General features: G+C 40.1%; 1 protein-coding gene across 2 annotated transcripts in view; it reads left to right on the forward strand.

Annotated features, from left to right (window-relative positions):
• The first annotated feature begins 17,814 nt into the window (after positions 1 to 17,814).
• The window catches only part of NTN4 (netrin 4), a 109,909-nt gene continuing 107,122 nt past the window's right edge, over positions 17,815 to 20,601 (forward strand). For both annotated transcript variants that reach the window (XM_082419421.1, XM_082419422.1), the window contains exon 1: positions 17,815 to 18,430. In XM_082419421.1, coding sequence (XP_082275547.1) covers positions 18,376 to 18,430 — 55 coding nt within the window. In that variant the 5' untranslated portion in view covers positions 17,815 to 18,375. The remainder of the gene's footprint in view (positions 18,431 to 20,601) is intronic.

The following is a 20,601-nucleotide window of genomic DNA, read 5'->3' on the forward strand; positions in this document are numbered from 1 at the left end:
AGGAAGGAGGTTATAAATTATCTAGAAATGTCTCCTCCTATCATCATTCAACATTTTCCATTACCTATTTGATGTTTCCTATTTATTTAATGATGAAATCTGTTCAATTTCTGTTAGCGTCCTCTTAGTCATATGAGAACTTTCTAGAATGAATGTGCTTGTATGAGAACTGACCTACCAGGCCCACCCATGCTGCTTACAGTGAGATCACTTTTTTGCAGCTTGTTCTCAGTCTGTTTGCCATCTTTCCTGATGTGTCACCAATGCTGGCTGAACCACACCCACAAAAACAACTCAGAAACAGATTTTCTTTAGCCACATGTGACATTTGTGAGTTGGGATATTTTATTTTATTTTATTAATTTATTAATTTATTTATTTTTGGCTGCGTTGGTCTTTGTTGCTGGGCGTGGGCTTTCTCTAGTTGCGGCGAGCAGGGGCTACTCTTTGTTGCGGTGCCCCGGCTTCTCATTACGGTGGCTTCTCTTGTTGTGGAGCACGGGCTCTAGGCGTGCAGGCTTTAGTAGTTGTGGCATGCAGGCTCAGTAGTTGCGGCTCGCGGGCTCTAGAGCGCAGTCTCAGTAGTTGTGGCACATGCTCCACGGCATGTGGGATCTTCCCGGACTAGGGCTTGAACCTGTGTCCCCTGTATTGGCAGGCAGATTCTTAACCACTGCACCACCAGGGAAGTCCCAGAATATTTTAAATTAGGTCACATAGGTATCTAATTGATCATCCTTTTTCTGTTTTCAACAAGTATTTATTGAGAACTTATTCTGTGCCTGGCACTGGTGATATAAGGATGAAGTAATACAGTTGATGTCCCTGGCCACCTCATATTAGTGACAAGCCTAATATACCTTATACATTGCCAGGGCAGACTGTTTTTATTTTTTTCATTTAAGTTGCTTTCCAACTTTTGACTATTCATAACTTTTTCATATAACCTGTGGTCTCTATTTTAGCCCTCTGCTTAGCTTCTATGCTAGCATCATTATTTGCAAATGTGTCCAGGCATCCAAACTTTATCCTTTTCTATCAAGGTCATGACTGATCTACACTCCTCTTTTGGCTCCATCCAGTGCTTTTTTTCTGATAGCGCAAGCTGGTTGCATGCGCTTACTTTGCACCCAGAACATATTATTCCCTTTGTGGTATTACCCCCTGTGAGGTCTAAAACTGTGCTATGCAATACTGAATGAATGAGTGAGTGAAATATATATATAACTTGAAACTGCAGATGTACAGCTATAAAGATGAATTGGCTACAATCTTTGCACTTTTTAGTCTATAACTAAAGACCTGCCTTTCTAAAGAGAACTTTATGGGTTCAGTCAGATAAAATTAACTTTGACATTGCTTGGGCACGAGATGAGAGTTCAAAAAGTTGAGAATCTGGTGTCATTGTATGTTTGGCATACATCATTAACACTGACATTTCTTAGTGAGAAAGTAGCAGCTATGCTATATAATCCTCTCTCTTTCTCTCTCTCTCAAGAACTTTTTATGGCAGAAACTAAGCCACAATGCAGTTTAAATTTGGAACTAAGCCAAAGTCTACAAATAACAAATGCTGGAGAGGGTGTGGAGAAAAGGGAACCCTCCTACACTGTTGGTGGGAATGTAAGTCAGTGCAGCCACTATGGAAAACAGTGTGGATGTTCCTCAGAAAACTAAAAATAGAATTACCATGTGATCTAGCAATCCCACTCCTGGGCATAGACCGGAAAAAACTATAATTCAAAAAGATACATGCACCCCTATGTTCATAGCAGCACTATTCACAATAGCCACAACATGGAAACAACCTAAATGTCCATTGACAGATAAATGGATAAAGAAGATGTGGTACATATATATACAGTGGAATACTACTCACTCATGAAAAAGAACAAAATAATGCCATTTACAGCAACATGGATGCAACTAGAGATTATCATACTAAGTGAAGTAAGTCAGAAAGAGAAAGACAAATACCCTATGATATCACTTATATGTGGAACCTAAAATATGGCACAAATGAACCCATCTACAAAACAGGAACAGACCCACAGACATAGAGAACAGACGTGTGGTTGCCAAGAGGGCTGGGGGGTGGGGGGAGGGAAAGACTGGGAGTTTGGGATTAGCAGATGTAAACTATTATATATAGGATGGATAAACAACAAGGTCCTACTGTATAGCACAGGGAACTCTATTCAATATCCTGTGATCAACCATAATGGATAAGAATATGAAAAAAAGTATCTATATGCATATGACTGAGTCACTTTGCTATACAGCAGAGATTGGCACAGCATTGTAAATCAACTATAACTTCAATAAAAAAAAGGGAACTAAACCAAACAACTACGATTCATTATTATCATTACCACCTTACCATTATCTAATCACAAATATTATTATTACTACTAGTGAGATTTGTAATTTATTAGTTTTATGTTGACTCTTCCCCCAAGCAATTCACCCAACTTTCCATTTTTTTACCTCATCCGAATTGTGTGTTTATATAAACGGAAGTGACAATTTACTTAATTACATAATACTAAAGTTAAAGAACACTGAATCAATACTGATTTGAGGTGGAAGAAGAGGCTACCTTACTAAAGCTGTATTATAGTAACCTATCTCCTAGACATAGTATTTTTCTGCTTGCAGCCAAAGAATCTTTTTGAAACACATTTATGGTTATTTTTGGAGCCAGACATTTGCAGATTATCACTACTTGCTTGAGAGAGAACCCGCAGTCCTAATTACAGAAAAGTGAAACACACAGGCAAGGCCACTACAACAGCCTTGCAGGTTGTGCACTGCAAATTTCAGGAAATGCCATTCACAGAGACAGTGATGTGAATGGTGCCTCTGATGTTGTGCAACAGAGCAAGCTGCACATTTGGAAGTACTGGAAATATTGTAGGAAGATATAAAGAACGCTTCATTAATGTGCTAGGTAGACCCACGGTCATCTCATTGTCTTTGAAAGTACTTTCATTTTTTAATTAAGTTTTTCCTGGAAGCCATGAATATTAAGAAGTAATTTGAATGTAAAGAGAAAGATAATTTCTCAATAGGGTATTGATTTCACAATCAATATTCAATTTCAAAAAAAATGCACCATTGGAAATGAGAAAAATGATTTTAAAACATGGACTTAGAAAGTGTATAAAGAGCAATTCACCTAGTAGAAAAGGAAGGTAAGGGTATGGGAAATGATTAAGGTAGGATATGACTCTAGCAATAGGGCAGATTAGACAACTTGATTTCTCTCAGTACAAAACACCTAGTGCTGGGTAAAAAAAAACCTTTTAAACACATTGCTTACCTCACAAAATAATAAGGGAAATCACCGGTCTTCCAGTATTGTGACTATTCAAAATGTACTAAGTGTTCTAGCCAGCGTAATTAGCAAAGAAAAACAAAAGTTTTAAGGTTTGGAAGTAAACCATGTGAATACACATATGATATGATTGTTTATACAGTAAAAATATCAGAACTGTGAATTTAGTAAGGTTGCTAGATATAAGATCAATACACAAAAAATCAGTTATGTACCAATATACCAACAACAATGATTTTTAAAATATTATTTTTAAAAAGATATATATATAAATAACCAAAAATAGTGTCTAGGAATGTCTGACTAAAGATTGACAAGATTTTTATGAAGAAAAGTATAAAACTATTGAAATGTCTTAAAGAGGACTTAAATACATGGAGAGTTATACCATACCCATAAAAATGTAAATTTAATTTCCTAAAAAAGTAAATACTCCTAAAATTAACTTTTAAGTAATACAATTCCAATTCAACCCAACTCAACAGATGTGAGTAGTGGAATAGAATTGAGCTTCTGGTATTTGAAGTGAATCTGGAATTCTCTGGGGAGCCTAATATAATTAACAGTACCTCTGATAGAAAAAAAAAATCCCTGTAAAGTTTGTTATCAGAAAGATGAATGCTCAGATATATGTATACTGCAAAGAGAAAAGCTGTCTTATATACCAAGAACTGGATCGTAATGTCAACATTAGGAAGTTAGGAATGTGATTTCTTGGCAAAGGAATTGCTATCTCAATTGCAAGATGGCATTTTTCATCTATGACTCAGAAGGGAAGTCTGGAATACCAGCCCAGTGCCTAAGATACAGACTCTAGGTTTCCAGATCTAGAGAGGAGAATGTTTTAGCAAGTGTACCCTGCCACACATGAGAGCATCCAAAGCATCCAGAGGTATCTGAATGACTATACCTCACCCAAAGGCCACTTGTTAAACTATAACAGACATGCCACCTGTTTCTTCAGAGGCCAATAAGTGATCTTTGAACAGGGTTGGAGTTAAAAAGTAAACCTATGGTTCACGTTTTTGGATTGCTATAACTAAAATGCAACAACTGACTTGATATAAGTATGCAGTCAGTGTTTGCTTCTAAGATTGGCTCAGTGTTTACATTTTAAAGGAAGAACACATATATTTTGAAAGAGGTTTTCCAAATAGTCTGATTGCTTCTGAAGGAGCTCTTAAAACTATAATACTATGTAATCAGTCAAACTTTCTGTACTACAGTTACCTTTACAACTCTATAACTGTGATTTTCTGGTATTTTACAGTGAAAACAGGGTCAGTTCAAAATATGAGATTATAGATGTTGTTTTTAAGAGTTATTACTTTTTAATTAAAAATTATGAATTCTCAAGAAGACAAAGATAAAATAAGCTTTTTTTTTTCAATAGGCGTGAAACCATTATTTAGAATATGGAGAAATCTCAGACTAGTGACGTGATTGGTGTTTCCTTTCAACATTTTCTTCTGTGTTTCTGGCTTACCCTCTCACCCAGCTTTTCCTCTCATACATCCTCTTCATTGTTAGAAAGAGGTAATAGGCAAAAATGAAAAACTTCATGAAAAGCATGCATGGAAATCTGTTTCCTCCATTATAAACTTTAAGTGTAATTAAGTTTTTTAATTTACTTTTCTCTTCTGTTGTTTTGTTCACTAGTTGTAAAAAGTGAGTATAGGGGTTTCCCTGGTGGCGCAGTGGTTAAGAATCCGCCTGCCAGTGCAGGGGACACGGGTTCGAGCCCTGGTCCGGGAAGATCCCACATGCCGTGGAGCAACTCAGCCCGTGCGCCACAACTACTGAGCCTGCGCTCTAGAGCCCACGTGCCACAACTACTGAAGCCCACGCACCTAGAGTCTGTGCTCTGCAACAAGAGAAGCCACCGTAGTGAGAAGCCCACGCACCGCAATGAAGAGTAGTCCCTGCTCGCTGCAACTAGAGAAAACCCGCGCACGGCAACAAAGACCCAACGCAGCCAAAAATAAATAAATTTTAAAAAATAAATAAATTAAAAAAAAAAAAAGTGAGTATAGGACTTCCCTGGTGGCGCAGTGGTTAAGAATCCGCCTGCCAATGCAGGGGACATGGATTTGAGCCCTGGTCCGCGAGGATCCCACATGCTGCGGGGCAACTAAGCCCGTGTGCCACAACTACTGAGACTGCGCTCTAGAACCCGCATGCCACAACTACTGAAGCCCGTGTGCCTAGAGCCCGTGCTCCGAAACAAGAGAAGCCACAGCAATGAGAAGCCCGCGCACCGCAACGAAGAGTAGCCCCCACTCACCGCAATTAGAGAAAGCCCGTACACAGCAATGAAGACCCAACGCAGCCAAAAATAATAAATAAATGTACTATTTTTTTAAAAGTGAGTATAATTTTTAAAAGGTGAAAACAGTAAGGGTATAGATGACCTGAACAGATCAGTCAATTTGATCGAGTTGACATTTACAGAATACTCCATCCAACAACAGCAGACTCACAAGAAGTATACACCAAGATAGACCATATTCTGGGTCGTAAGACACACGTTAAGAAACTTGAAAGAATAGAAATCAAACATGGTATGTTCTCAGACCACAATGAATTAAAGTAGAAACAAATAACAGAAAGATAACTGGAAAATCCCCAAATATCTGGAAATTAAACAACGTATCTCTAAGTAACTCATGAGCCAAAGAAGAAATCTCAAGAGAAATTTTAAAATATTTTGAATTAAAGAAAAATAAAAGTACAACTTATCAAAATCTGTGGGACACAGCAAAATCAACTTGCTTAGAGGAAAATTTATAGCATTAAATGCATATGTCAGAAAAAAAGAACTAAAAACAATAATCTAAGCTTCCACCCTAGGAATCCAGTGAAAAGGGTAAAATAAAACTGAATAGCAAGCATAGAAAAAAATGTTCAATTTTGCATATAATCCAGTAAAAGAAAAGCAAATAAAAAATCACTTTTCGGGTGGGAGGGAGGGAGATGCAAGAGGGAAGAGATATGGGAACATATGCATATGTATAACTGATTCACTTTGTTGTACAGCAGAAACTAACACACCATTGTAAAGCAATTATACTCCAATAAGATGTTTAAAAAATAAAATCACTTTTCACATACTGAACTAGGAAATTTATATTTCTAAAGTATAATACCCAATGCTGGTATGGGTGGGGTGAAATAGGCACCATATTAGTGGTAGTTGTACAGATTGATGTAACCTTTTTGGAAAACAAATTTGGCAACGTGACCTTAAATGTATTTAACGTGGCCTTTAAATGTATGTATTTGACCTGGTGTTTCCATTTTAATGATTATAAACAAATAATCCCAGATTAAGAAAATATTTAATTCACATAAATAGCTATAAAAGTATTATTTATAGCAAAAATCTGAAAATAGCCCAAGTGTCCAAATAAGTGTGGCATTAAGTTGAACAAGGAATATCCAATCACTGGAATAGTTAATGGCCATGAAAATTGATAATTTGAAATAATTTCTAATAAGTTAATAATAATAAGTGAAAGTATGGAACAAAAATTGTATGGATAGACATACAATCAGAAAGAAATATACCAAAATGAAAACTGGTTTCTTGGTATGATGGGTTTGATCTTTTTGCCGCTCTTCCATATTTTCCAAAGACCCATGATGGACACAGTGGCTTTGGAGAACAGTGGTTTGGATTACGGTCTCAGCTCTGCTGTGCGAGTCTCAGTTCTCATTTGTAAAGTGAGGATGATGATTGAAGGTCTCTCCCTAGTGTGACTGTGAGGACTGAAGGTGATAATGTGTGTCACGTGTTTAGCACAGGGCCTGCCATGCTTTAAGTCCCCAGTAAACACTAGCTATTGTTACTGGTTATAATAGTTTAAAAAACAATGTCCCATCCAGAGTAAGCACATTAGGACAGGTTCATCCAAATTTGCATAGGAATTTTTCTTTCTATTTACTGATCCCTTTGGATTACATGCATATTCAAGATATTTGTTTACTGACTGCAGGATATTTTGAGTCCATAGAGGGGCAATTAAATATCCTTTTGTATACAAAAAAGAAGTACATACTAGAAAACCACAAATGTATTTGACTCTCTTCGTGTATTTAAAAGTATGCATATACCTGATTCACTTTGTTATATAGCAGAAACTAACACTACATTGTAAAGCAATTGTTCTCCAATAAAGATGTTAAAAAAATAAATTAAAAATAAATAAATAAACAAAAGAAGCATCAAAGCATCATGGGAAAAAATAAAGTACTATACCCAGGACCACACCAGTGAGACTGAGAAAAGAATTCAAAGCTACTGTTTAGCTACATATTACTTCAAGTCTGCAGGTTTTGATTTTTCTTTTTTTTTTTTTTTTTTTTTTTTTTTTTTTTTTTTTTTTTTAAATTTTTTTTTTTTTTTTTAAATTTTTATTTATTTATTTATTTTTAATTTATGGCTATGTTGGGTCTTCGTTTCTGTGCGAGGGCTTTCACTAGTTGCGGCAAGTGGGGGTCACTCTTCATCGCTGCGCGCGGGCCTCTCACTATCGCGGCCTCTCTTGTTGCGGAGCACAGGCTCCAGACGCGCAGGCTCAGTAATTATGGCTCACGGGCCCAGCCGCTCCGCGGCACGTGGGATCCTCCCAGACCAGGGCTCGAACCCGCGTTCCCTGCACTAGCAGGCAGACTCTCAACCACTGCGCCACCAGGGAAGCCCTGATTTTTCTTTTTTTCCAGAGTAAGAGATAGTAATCTGTACCTCTTTCTTTTCCCCTGTTGGGTCGGTAGGAAGCCAGAGAATATGATAATTTAACAGAGCAAACTTCCTATAGGGTCATTAGTAGACTGAGAAATCTCCTACTGCTTCAGGATTGTTTTTAATATAAATTCTAATACTGCTTGAAAAGTGTTAATATAATTCTATATGCTTTCATTACCAAAAGCAGAGTTCTGCCCGTAATAGGGATATCATGTATTCTAACAATAATCAATCATTTTAAAAGAGGATTCCTTCTTTTCTGTTTGTAATAAAACCTGCCTTCATTCAAACATTCTTCTTTTTTTTTTATAATTTGTTTAATTTATTTATTTTTGGCTGCGTTGGGTCTTCATTGCTGGCACAAGCTTTTTTTTCATGTGGCAATCAGGGGCTACTCTTTGTTGCAGTGTGCAGGTTTCTCCTTGCAGTGGCTTCTGTTGTTGCGGAGCACAGGCTGTAGGCGCGTGGGCTTCAGTAGTTGAGGCACACGGGCTCAGTAGTTGTGGCTTATGGGCTCTAGAGCACGGCCTCAGTAGTTGTGGCGCACGGGCTTAGTTGTTCTGCAGCATGTGGGATCTTCCCGGACCGGGGCTCAAACCCGTGTCCCCTGCATTGGCAGGCAGATTCTTAACCACTGCGCCACCAGGGAACTCCATTCAAACATTCTTGAAGGAAGGAAGAAGGTGGGAAAATGATGTACTATTCCTTTATGATGAAGGAATCTTCTACAGTTATGTTAGAGAGACTAACTGCATACATGAAAAAGTGCTTAGACTTCACCAGAGCAATGACTATTTTCATATTAATTTTGTATTAACTTTGGCTTTAAGGCCTTTATTCCTCAAGTTTAATAGGCACTATTTCTGTGAGTAAATAGCATTTATAAGTAGAGAAGGTTTAAAGTAGAACATTGGAGGTGCTATTTTGAATTTTGCAGGAACATAAATGAAATTATTTTTACTGTAACCTTGAGTGGCTATGGCCTTCCAATTTCTTTTACTGCTCAGTTTATAGGCTTTCGAAATGTATTAATACCCTGAAGCTGTTACCTTGAGCTCTGAGGATGGTGTTATGGTTCGACATTATTTAATGAGGTTCTCTGATGTTCCTGGTAACTGAATCTCTCTTCTACGATGAGGTCCATTATACTGAATTTAGGGTTAAAGCAAATTATGTCACCATTTTGCCCTGTAAATTGCATTGTAATCTTGTGAGATTTGAAATAAAAACATACAGAAAAGTGCTCATGTTTGAAATCGCAGCCCAAGTTTAGTATTAAAAAATATCCAGTGAAATTAAGATCTATAGGTAAAACTTAATTAGAAGCATACCTAGCTTAATTAGCAGCTTGAATACATTGTCCTATATTATTTATCTTGAATCACACTTGCAGACAAAGTTGTTTTTTTTTTAATTGCTGCTTCAGGATGCAAACTATTATATATACAATGGAGGTATATATAAATAACAAGGTCCTACTGTATAGCACAGGGAACTCTATTCAATATCCTGTGATAAATCATAATGGAAAGGAATATGAAAAAGAATGTATATATATATGTATAACTCAATCACTTTGCTGTATAGCAGAAATTAACACAACATTGTAAATCAGCTATACTTGAATAAAATAAATTTTTTAAAAATTGCTGCTTTAGGACACTATGGGCTCTTTAAAATCAACTTTCTAATTTTTGGACACTAGTTTATTTGATTTTAAGCTAAATAGCTAGAAAAATTGAGTAGGAACTTTGTGCCCTAGATTGCTGATTTAGGAGTACTAGGCACAGAGAAGGCTCAAGCCCAGCTTAGTCACTGGTCCTAACTAGCTGTGTAACCTTGAGTGGACTGGGGCCCATGGAATAATAGATTTTAAATGTATAATTTCAGCAGACCTCAGCTTTCTCATGTCAAAAAAAGGAGGTTGGCCTAATAACATCCAAAGTCTTTTCCTATGCCAATGTTTTATCATGATAATTATGAATTAGGTAGTTACAATACTGATGGAAAATGTTCTTAAATTATCCACTTTTCTTGGGGATTTCAATTTATGGTTTATTGCTTATTGTTTCACCTGTATCTTTTTTTTCTGGCCACGTGGTGTGGCTTGGGGAATCTTAGTTCCCTGACCAGGGGTTGAACCCAGGGCCTTGGCAGTGAAAGCAGCAAGTCCTAACCACTGGACCACCAGGGAAGTCCCTCAACTGTATCTTTATGTAAATCATTCCTAAACCTGTATCTGGACACTTGACTGCTCTGCCATTCTCTCTAGTTCAACCTGTTCAAGGCCATCTCCTATTGCCCCACATCCTAAACCAACTAAATTTCCTGATTCTCCTATTCTTGCTAAATAAACTATTATTTTTTTCAACTAACCAGATTCAGAGTCACCAAGTCATTTTAACTTCTTCTTCCATCAATCCCATGATCAATTACCAAATCCTGTCAATTCCTTAGTTTTTTTGTTTTTTCTTCAACCCCTCTCTCTCTTTCCATTTTCCCTATCATCATCTTGGTTTATATCCAAGCCTCCTCATAAAGTAGCTCTCAACACTCCTTCTAGGTCTTCCTTTTTCTAATCTATTATATTATATGCCACATCTAGATAATAACAGCTGTAATCATGAAACTTTCCAACACAGATCAGCTGGACTCACCAAAGGATTTACTGTTTGGCCCTAGTCCATTTTTTCTCCTCATCTCCTACTGACCCTATAAATCCCCTCTCCTATTAGACTCCACCCACTCTCCCAGAAGGCACTTTGTGTATTTACACCTGACCATTACAAGCAAGGCTCACCCACACTGGCCACCACATCCGTCCAAACCAGTCCAATTGTTAAGAGCTCAACTATGTCCATATCCTCCATGTAGCATTTCTAACCTCCTGGGCCCACAGCGTTCCACCTGCTGCTAATCACCTATTTATATGTCACTAATCAGGTATCACTTTATCATATTCTGCCTTAAGTTGTTACAACTTTAGGGACTTCCCTGGCAGTCCAATAGTTAAGACTTTGCCTTCCAATGCAGGGGTGCGGGTTCGATCCCTGGTCAGGAAGCTAAGATCTCACATGCCTGGCAGCCAAAAAACCAAAAACATAAAACAGATTGTAACAAATTCAATAAAGACTTTAAAAATGGTCCACATCAGAAAAAATCTTTTAAAAAAATTTGTTGTAATTTTAAAATAAAAATGTGATCATAACAATTATATGGTATTGCTGAACGTTTCGAAGCTAGAGAAACATTCATCTCTAGTATTTTTGATACATTCCGTGCCTTTTTCATATGGATGTTTCCCATAGTTCTAACTAAAGCATAAATATAATTTTGCTTCCTGTTTTCCCCCACTTAATGTATAAGAAAAAAACTATAATTGAGGATAATGAAGTGATCCATGGGATGATAGAGGGGGCGACTAACCCTGTTGGAAGAGGAGAGAGCAAGAGAGAAATGTGTCATAGTAGTTATTGTCTGAACTGAATTTCTGAGGACCTGCCAGAATTAGCCAGAAGGAGAAGAGAAGAGGAGGCAAAGGAAGGCAGAGAGTATGCAGAAACAAGAGGCATGAAGCCCGTTACCCACTCAGAGACTGCAGGAAGTTCACTCTGGGTGGAGCCAGAGACCCTGTGGCAGGAACTGGTACATCATAGCAGGTTTGGGTGCCAAGCAGCATGAATTCCATCTGTCAACGATGTGGAGCCATGAAATATGTGAATAGGTGCTTGGGCCAGATACACTAGTGAAATTACTAACATTTGATGACATACACAATATGTCTACTTGACATTCAATCTCCTCTTCCTTTGAATAGAAGAAGCCTGATTTTTTAAGGGTGGCAATGTGCCCAGTTAAAATATTCACCTCTTCAGACTTCCTCAGGGTCTGGAAAGGCCACATAACCCAGTTCAGGAAATTAGATATAAGCAGGTGGGTGGGGCTGCTGGGGAAGCTTTTTAAGACTCAGATGGCATACATCTTTTTTCCTTTTCTCTTTTCCATTTCTCTTGCCTAGAAGGGGGATACAAGTCCTGGAGGTGGAACAGCCATCTTGCGACCATGAGGAAGAAAACCACGCAAGTCCTGATGACTTCCTTGAGCAGCTGCACTTGTTCTGGACTGTCTACCTCCTGACTTCCTGTCATGGGAAGAAAATCAATCTCAGTTTGGTTAAGCTAGTGAGTTGAGTCCACGCAACTGAATGCAATCCTATGTAATATAATGTTATGTCCATTTCTTAAAGATTTGCAATGAACTTAGCATATGAAAGATGCTGAGAAGTCCTATTTAATTTTGTTTAACCTAATATTGATATCATTTGACAATAGAACTGTTTTTCCTCAGAACACTTAGTATATCTCACCGAGCATGAGTATTCTGCAGAAGCTTGGAAAATACTACTCATTTGTGTTGATCCAGTAGATGGATAGTTGTGACCTTCTACTAAGATAGGAAACACAGGAGGAGTAACCTGCTAGGGGAGAAAGATAGTGAGTTTGAATTTGAGATGTCTAAGTGGAGCTGTCCATTGACAGCCCTGAGGCCCACGAGTGACGTTAGAGAGTAAACAAGGTAGGTGGTAGTTAAATCCATGGCTCAATGGGTTCAACTGCAATTGTTAAGGTAGAAAATATTCTATGAGTGTTTTTACCAATGAGGAAATTGGCAATCTAGTCTCACACCCTTTCTTTAACTGCCTTGCTATGCCACCTCTCTTGAAAGAGGAAACGGAAAGAATACTGTGCTTAAAGTCAGACACACTGCGGGTTCAAATCCTGCATTGTCGGTTTACTTAGCTGTTTGACCTTGGCTCAGATATTTAACTTCTATGAGCTTCAGTTTTCTCATCAAGTGGTTGACAACCTAACCATATAAAGTTGCTGTGAGAATTATGAAGTATTCAACATTGTGCCTGGTAAATTGCAGCTGCTCCATCAGTGCCAATCCCTCTTTCCCTCTAGTTAAAAAAGATTTGTTGCTTCATACTTTCATCTCCTGTGCAGTGCCTTTTATACAGCTAAAACAGCATTTAAAATTAAGCCAGGGCAACGATTTCATTTCTGCCTATTAAATATCCATATATAACTTGAAGATGGAATTCTAGGGCAGGTCAAAAGAGATTGTATGTACTTGATGGATGTGTACTTTACTGTATTATGTATTTAACAAAACTTAAAGTGCTTCCAATGTGTCTTGCTCTTTTCTACCATTTCATAAATATAAACTCATTTAATATTCATAATAACCTTATTAATTAGATTCTGTTATTATTTCCATACAGCAAATAAGGAAATGGTTGCACCAAGAGGTTAAATAACTTGCCCACACTCACACAGCTAGCAGGTGGCAGAGCCAGGCTTAAAATATGGGGAGTCAGACCCCATAGTCCATGCTCCTAATTACTATATTGCTATATAAAAAATATAAATAAGAGAAATTACCCATATTGCTTACTGTTCTTTCATCCTCATGAGGCCTTTGGTAGACTGTTTCTTTATCTATTTCCCTACGTTTAAAAAAGTAGTTATTTGTCTCTGAGCATCTTTTCATTAATGTCAGAAATAGCAATATGTATAGAAAGTTTTAGCTAAGAGCTATTTTGAAGAGAAAATGTTTAAAATTTGTGTCAATACAGAGTAGCTATCTCTGTAACAACAACAGAACTGTTCTTGTTTGTTTGAACTTTCTAGACTCCATATAATTAATTTGAACATGAGAGAGCATGTGTGCATTTTTTTTTTTTTTAAGGAAAGTACTGCTTACCTTCCTGGAAGAGCACATGTATTTTCAAAGGCTCTTACTCCCTTCCTAGGAATGAGCAGCTGTAGCCAGGAAGCAGATGAAATAAGAAACACAGTGCCAGTGGCAGGAGGCTTAGATTAAAGCTTAAGGAAATTCCCAGGACGGTGTTTTTAAAGGGCATTTGAAGGGCATAGACCAGGTAGAAAACAAAATATAGGATTATTTCGATGGAAACAATTCTCCATTTCATTTTCTCCTAAAAGTCTTCTAGTTCAAAAAGAGAAGATTGTACTCATGGAAAACTGATGGATAAGCAATGATTAAAACAAACAAACAAACAAACAAATCTGGAAACCCATGTCCTATCTCTGGTGTATATTTATTGGATGATCTTAATTTGGCATTTATATCTTTCACATCATTTTCTCTCTCTGAAAATGTGCAAAATTATACCTGTTCCTTCCCACACATTGATGCTTCCAGGATAAATGAGATAATGTTTATAGTTCCATGGAGGAAAGATAATAAGTATACTAAAAATATCACTATTTCAAAGTCCCTCCTTTCCTTGGAAATGTATAGTAATACCAATGTATACTGTGTTATTGAATCAAATTTTCCATAGAAGTGATGATTTTTTCAGAAAATAGATACTTATCCCATTCAGGAGTAACAGTTTCCTTTTAAAAATTTAACCATTTTTCAAATTTAGCATTTTGAATTTGTTGCTTTTTTTCCTTAATATTTATTGAATGCTTGCTATCTGCAATGTATTTTAGTGGAACTCTTTCCTTCTGTTAAACAAAACATGTTTTATGTTTTATTAATGACTCTTTAAGACATCAATATATAAAAAGGGGATTTTAGTTTGCTTCAAGCATAATATCAGCTGACATCATAAAGCTTCTAATACATTTTTAGGCTAATGAAATATAAGCCCTAGACCTAAGTTAAAGGAACTACTAGTTCAGTTTTATTCTACACCGATTCAGACAAACCTGGAGTTGAGTTCTAGGTGCACAGTATAAAAGCAACATTGACAAACTGTAGTATATCTGAAAAGGGGTGAATAAGATGGTTAAAGGTTTGGAAATCATGCTACATGGGCAATTAAACACTTGAAGAAGAGAATAGTTTGGAGGAGCAATAAAACTTGACTTCAAATCTTCAAATACCTATTAGAAAAGAGATTGGACCTATTCTGTATTGTTGCAGACAACTAAACTGTAAACATAGGTAGAATTTTAAGAAGAAAGATGTCACAGTTAAACAAAATAGTACCAAAAATGAAAAGGGCTGCTTTTGAGGCTTTTGTTTACTGAGGTTTCTAGAACAGAAACTGGATGACCATTGGACAGAGATTTTGTGGAGAGGATTCATGATGGGGTAAGAAGTTGGCCTCAAAGACCCCTAAGGTTCCTTTTGATGCTAAATAATCCCATGATCCATTAGAAACCTCATTTACTGTACTAAGTTATACTAGAGTGATACCTTTGCAGCCTTTTGGTGCTTTGCCTCTAAACTAAAATTCTTCAGATGGCTGTGGGGTTTTTGGTCCTTATGGCTACTTTTTTCTTACCACTTTGCAACTCATTCCTTGTTTTAACAGGATTCTGCTTCATTCTACTTTGTTACTTCTAATATGCTATGGTCTAGGATAACAGCATAACTAAACTTATTAACATTGCATGAATAATTTAAGTGAAGACCTAAAGAGCTCTCCTGTGAATAATGTATTTGGTGCATGGACTTTTTGCCACCTATTTTAGTTCTTAAAGGCCCTTTTATCTTTCTTTCAAGTTCTCAGGAGTAGTCTAGATTTGTCAATTATGTGGCTTCTGAAAACTGGTTATCAAATTCCATGCTAAGCTTCCTACTAATTCATAATTTTTTTTAAAAATTCTAAACTCATTACTAAAATTTTCAAAAACACTTAATCATAGGCAATATATGCTTATCACTGAGCAAGATTTTCCTTAGGTAGGTAAACTTTTCCTGTATAGTTTCTTCAAAATGAAAATAGAAAAAAAGAAAAAAGAAAAAAAAATTTTTTTAATGAAAATAGAATTTATAACTAAATTAGACTATACAACCAAATGAAATTTATTAGAATGCTAATTACTTTTCTCTCCTGAGCTGCTTCATCTTGGTATAAATGTACAGATTTCTTTAGAATATGGAGAATCATTCTGATTTCACTGGTTTTCTTCTTAATCCCTGCTCTTAGTATATAGTAATAGTTTTAACATTACTCAGTCAAAAACATTTAATGAAAATTTATTATATACCTAGCAGGTGTTCTCAGTTAAGAATAAAAGAAAAACATAATAATGTTTTATATAGACTAAGTATAAAGACTGCTTGACCATTAAGGCACTTACTCTCTTGTTAAAGGAAACAGGAACCAGTTACAGAGCAATCAAGGAAGTATATTATCAGGCAGGATTGGTGCAGATATTATGCCCCTAACACTTGTAATGAGAAATGGAGTTCTGCCTCAATATAGTAGAATCAGAAATTAGTAATAAAAGTGCATTTTCTTTCTTTTTTTTAAGATTTGCTTTGTTAATTAGGTTAATACTGGTGCTAAGAGCCTTTGGTTGTTATAATTTCCTATCATTTATTTGGTAAGAAGAATAATTTGCAGACGTGTTTCACTGACTTCATTGGGAGCATGTCTATAAGATATGAAGAAAGCCCTAACATTGCCAATATTTGAAAAATTCAGAGGGTTTATTTTCTAAAGTGTTACATAAATGTCTGTTCCACACCTTTTGCCACTTCCCAGTGTTGACCAGAATAATTTTAATGTCTCCCCAATGGATGACGCTGACCTTGCCCCAGTCCCTCCTGGGAGATATAAACGTCTTACATGTCCCCAGCTGAGTCATAAATAATATCTACATATGCCCCAAAGCTCTGAATTGTCATCATCAGTAATACACACAACTGAATGGTATCTGTAAAGTAGATAATTTTCTGGAAAATATTTAAAGGCACAAAATGAACACTGCAATAAAAAACTGCTTTCTACTTAACTTCAACCAATTTCCCTGGATGTATACGTCGAATTATATCTTCATAGAACTTGCAAAAGTCCCAGACTCAAGGGCTGTGTAATCGTCTTCCATAAGCAGCAGCCCTGAGCAATCCTATCCACAATTAGCTGCTTGCCGTCGCTACTAAATTGTTCCCCATACATTATTACACAACATTATTGTTTCGCAGCACAACTGGAGTGAGAGTGCTTGGAAGGACCAAAGAGGTTGTCTTTGTCGTGCCCCTGCCCCTAGACAAGGATGTTCTTAAACTGGGCACTAGCTAATCCTGTGACCCTTTTCTTTTAGCACCTTGAGTTTGAATTAGGGAACACGTTTTACATCAAAACGGATACACCTCGGATAAAGTAAGCATTGATTGTTTAGCCAAGATGCCCTCCCCCACCCCCCGAAAGTCAGCAGAGAAGCGGCGAATGCCACTTAGCAGTTAATGAGCTCTCCCTTGCCCTTGACCCCGGACTGGATGAGGGGTTCCATCCCTGGGTCGTTAGACTCTGGGAGAAGGGGTGGCGGGAGAAGAGGAGGACTTGTTTTTGTTGGGGGATGTGGGAAGTAAGAGCTAGCCTGTTTCGCGGTTTTTTAAGCCCCTTGGCATGCCCTGACCTGATCAAGAGGGAGTCAACTGCTCTCTGGAATGTTCCGGGAGAAGGTGGGAGACTGCTTCCAGAGGAGGCCTGTGGGTGCTGGAGGGCACCGGGGGGGTCACCCAGGGAGATGCAGGGCAAGAGACGGGAGGGGCACGAGGGAAGCTGGGGTGCGAGGTGACGGACGCGCGCGGGGGCTGAGGCGGGCGGGTGGAGCTGGCAGCGAGGCAGCGGGGGCGGCTGGTCGGGCGAGAGGATCCCTCCCCGGGCGGCGGCGGCGGCGGCGGCGACACGACCGCGCGGGCTACTGCGCCCAGGCTGTCAAGCGAGCGCGGGGGGCGGGCGGGAGGAAGGGGTGGAGGTGCGAGGGGAGGAGGGCTGGCACCGGAGCGCCGCGGTGTCGGTGCAATAAAAATGCATCCCATGGAACTGCCCATGGAGAAGGACGGGACCGAGACGCAGCAGCAAGAGGACGTGGTAAAAGCGGAGGAGGACGCCCAGGAGGCGGTGGCGGCGGCGGCGGCGGAGGCGGCCGGGAAGTGAAAGGTCTCGCAAAGTTCAGTGGTTGCTGCGGGCGCCGAGCCCCGGGCTAGCGGCGGAGGAGCCCGCAGGACCGCTCCGCGGGGCAGCGCGGCCAGGCGGGCTATGGTGCCGGGGCTCCCGCCGCCCCCGAGGTGCCCGCGCCCCTCCAGGCCGGTGCGCGAGGGTCACGCCACCACCCGGCGCGGCCCCAGCCCGCAGCTCCCCGCCGCCGGCGCCCACTGACCGAGCCTGGCGCCCCAGGAGGAGGAAGAAATAAAGAGCCCCGGTTCCTCCCGAGGACTGCTGGCGCTTCATCCCGCAGCCGCGAGGGCTCGACTCCCTCCCGCACCCGCCCGGCCCGGGTCCTCCCGGCTCCTCCCGGCCATGGGGAGCTGCGCGCGGCTGCTGCTGCTCTGGGGCTGCTCCGCGGTGGCCGCAGGTGGGTGGTGACGCTGCCGGGCCCCCAACCCCCTTCCTTCGCCCCTTGTGTTCCCCACCTCGGGACTCGGGGGTGCAGGCGAGTGCAGGCTGAGAGCGCCGAGCTCAGCTCCCAAGGATGAAATGAGTGGCCATGTTCCGCCTCCTTCCCCCGGGTCTCAGCAGTTTAAAATACTGATTTTTTTTTTGCAACTGCGATACACATGCCTTTGGATAACCCGATATCCTGGGTGCGCCCTGCCGGAGATAGCGCGACCTTGGTTTTTTTCTCGGTTTGGACTTGTAAAAAACTGCCTTTCCATTTTGTGAGGGAACAAAGGACCAAGCTCGCCATCCCCCGGCACTTCATGGCCTGAGGAATGATGGGGAGGGGTGGCCCAGCGACCCTGGGCGCGCGTGGGCCGGGGCCGCCCTCTTGTTGAGAGCGATCGCCGTCGTCCCCGACCTCATGCTGCGTACTAGGGAGCCAGGTAGGGACACCTGGGGCGGGGTGAGTGGCCTCTCCCTGGGCAGTGGCTAGAACTCAGTGAGACCCCGGGCTGGGACGATAGGTAGTGATCGCCCCGGGTTGCACGGAGCCGGCTTGCCGCCCTTGGGGAATTGGTACCCTGGCCGAGGCTCCGCGGGAGGTCGGAGGCGGGTCTGCTTCCTGTCTCGGTAACTGGACGACCGGTAGAGGCGTCGTCAGATGCGCTCTCCCTCCCACTCCCATCCCGGCTGCCTTGGGCTGCCCTTGGCCACCCGTTCCTAGCTTGCCGTTTCTAAATTCGGGAACCCCTTTTGCTCCTCTCCCTCCTCTTGCAGGTCACCTGGTTTCCAGTTAGGCGTAAGTGCGGTTCAGGGTGTAAGGGGGAAAGAAAGTGAGGGACTCTTTGGCCACTTGGTCTCTCAAACGCATCTCGCTTGCTCCAGAAAGGGGAGTGTGGGCTGGAGGGACGGACTGGTGGAGAGAGAGCATTGGCACACTTCTCCTCCCTTCCCTTCGGTTTCATCCACTCAGCCCCCAGAGACGCTAGCATGAAGTAAAAGCCAGGCTTTAGAGTCTGCATCCCGAACGCGTCGGACTCCTAGGAGCATCCTTGCTACACTTGGATGGTCACTTCTTTAGGGATCTCTAAGTATTGTGTCCACCGATTACTCATCTGGCTCGTCTCTTCTGGATTTCTTCCTAGTTTGGAGGGGGGGCATCTAAAATTATTCAGTACTTTTCCCGAGGAGCCGTTAAAGGTCTAAGCTTTTACTTTAATTCTTGCTACTTATGCACCCCTGCATGCACTTGTGCATGCTCCCCCAACCACAAAGTGAACTTTAATAAACCTTTCCCTTTTCAAACCGTGTTATGGCAAAAACATGCAAGCAATCAAGAGGTTGTAAATAAATATCACAAGGCAAGTGTTTCAAGTCAAAAATACTTGTACGGGCAGTATATGATTTTCCCTGAAATGCTTTACAGGTGAGTCATAGCACACTGTGTGTTTGGGTGATCCTGGCCACAAGCAACTGTTGCCCCAGCTAATCAGAAAAGTGGCAAACAGAGTCCAGGCATAACACACACTTGAATTTGACATTTAAAAAATATGCCTAAGGAAGCCCTTTCTTATGGTTGCAAAGAACCGTAAGGCTCATGAGGCTCGTGATAGTCAGTGAGTGTGTGAAATGTCTCTCTTTTAGTCTAAGCTGTCATTTGGCTTCTCCAACAGTATAGTGATAACAATTCAGAGATGCTCCCTCTTAAGAAGCAGAAACGTGCAATTAGCCGGAATTTGGGGTTTGACTTCTTTTTCCTTTTTTTCCCTCTCTGTTTTAACTTTTAAAATAGATAACTTTGCTTCAGGTATTCATAATTAAAATGACAAGCCCAAATTAAGGATTATATTATGTAGTCAGGATGTTAGTAGGTGTATAATGTTTATCATTTTAAGTAATTTTGAAACATTAAAGTCTGTTGGACCTTTGTTTGGGTGGAAGCGCATGTTTCTTTAGGAGGGTGTTTTAGCTCACAGATTATGTTTAAAGGTCCTGTTAGTGGCTGCCAGACTGTAAACATTCTCCTGTTAAGCAAACAGGTAACTACTATAGAACCTGTCATAGGTAGAAGCACTCAAGAGGCAGAGAGCATGTCAAATAAGCTTTTCTGTCATTTGGCAGTTTAGAGGGTTTTTTCTTAGTTAC

Source organism: Balaenoptera physalus, assembly GCF_965194825.1.
Source record: "Balaenoptera physalus genome assembly, chromosome: 13".
In the NCBI taxonomy this organism is placed as follows: Eukaryota; Metazoa; Chordata; class Mammalia; order Artiodactyla; family Balaenopteridae; genus Balaenoptera; species Balaenoptera physalus.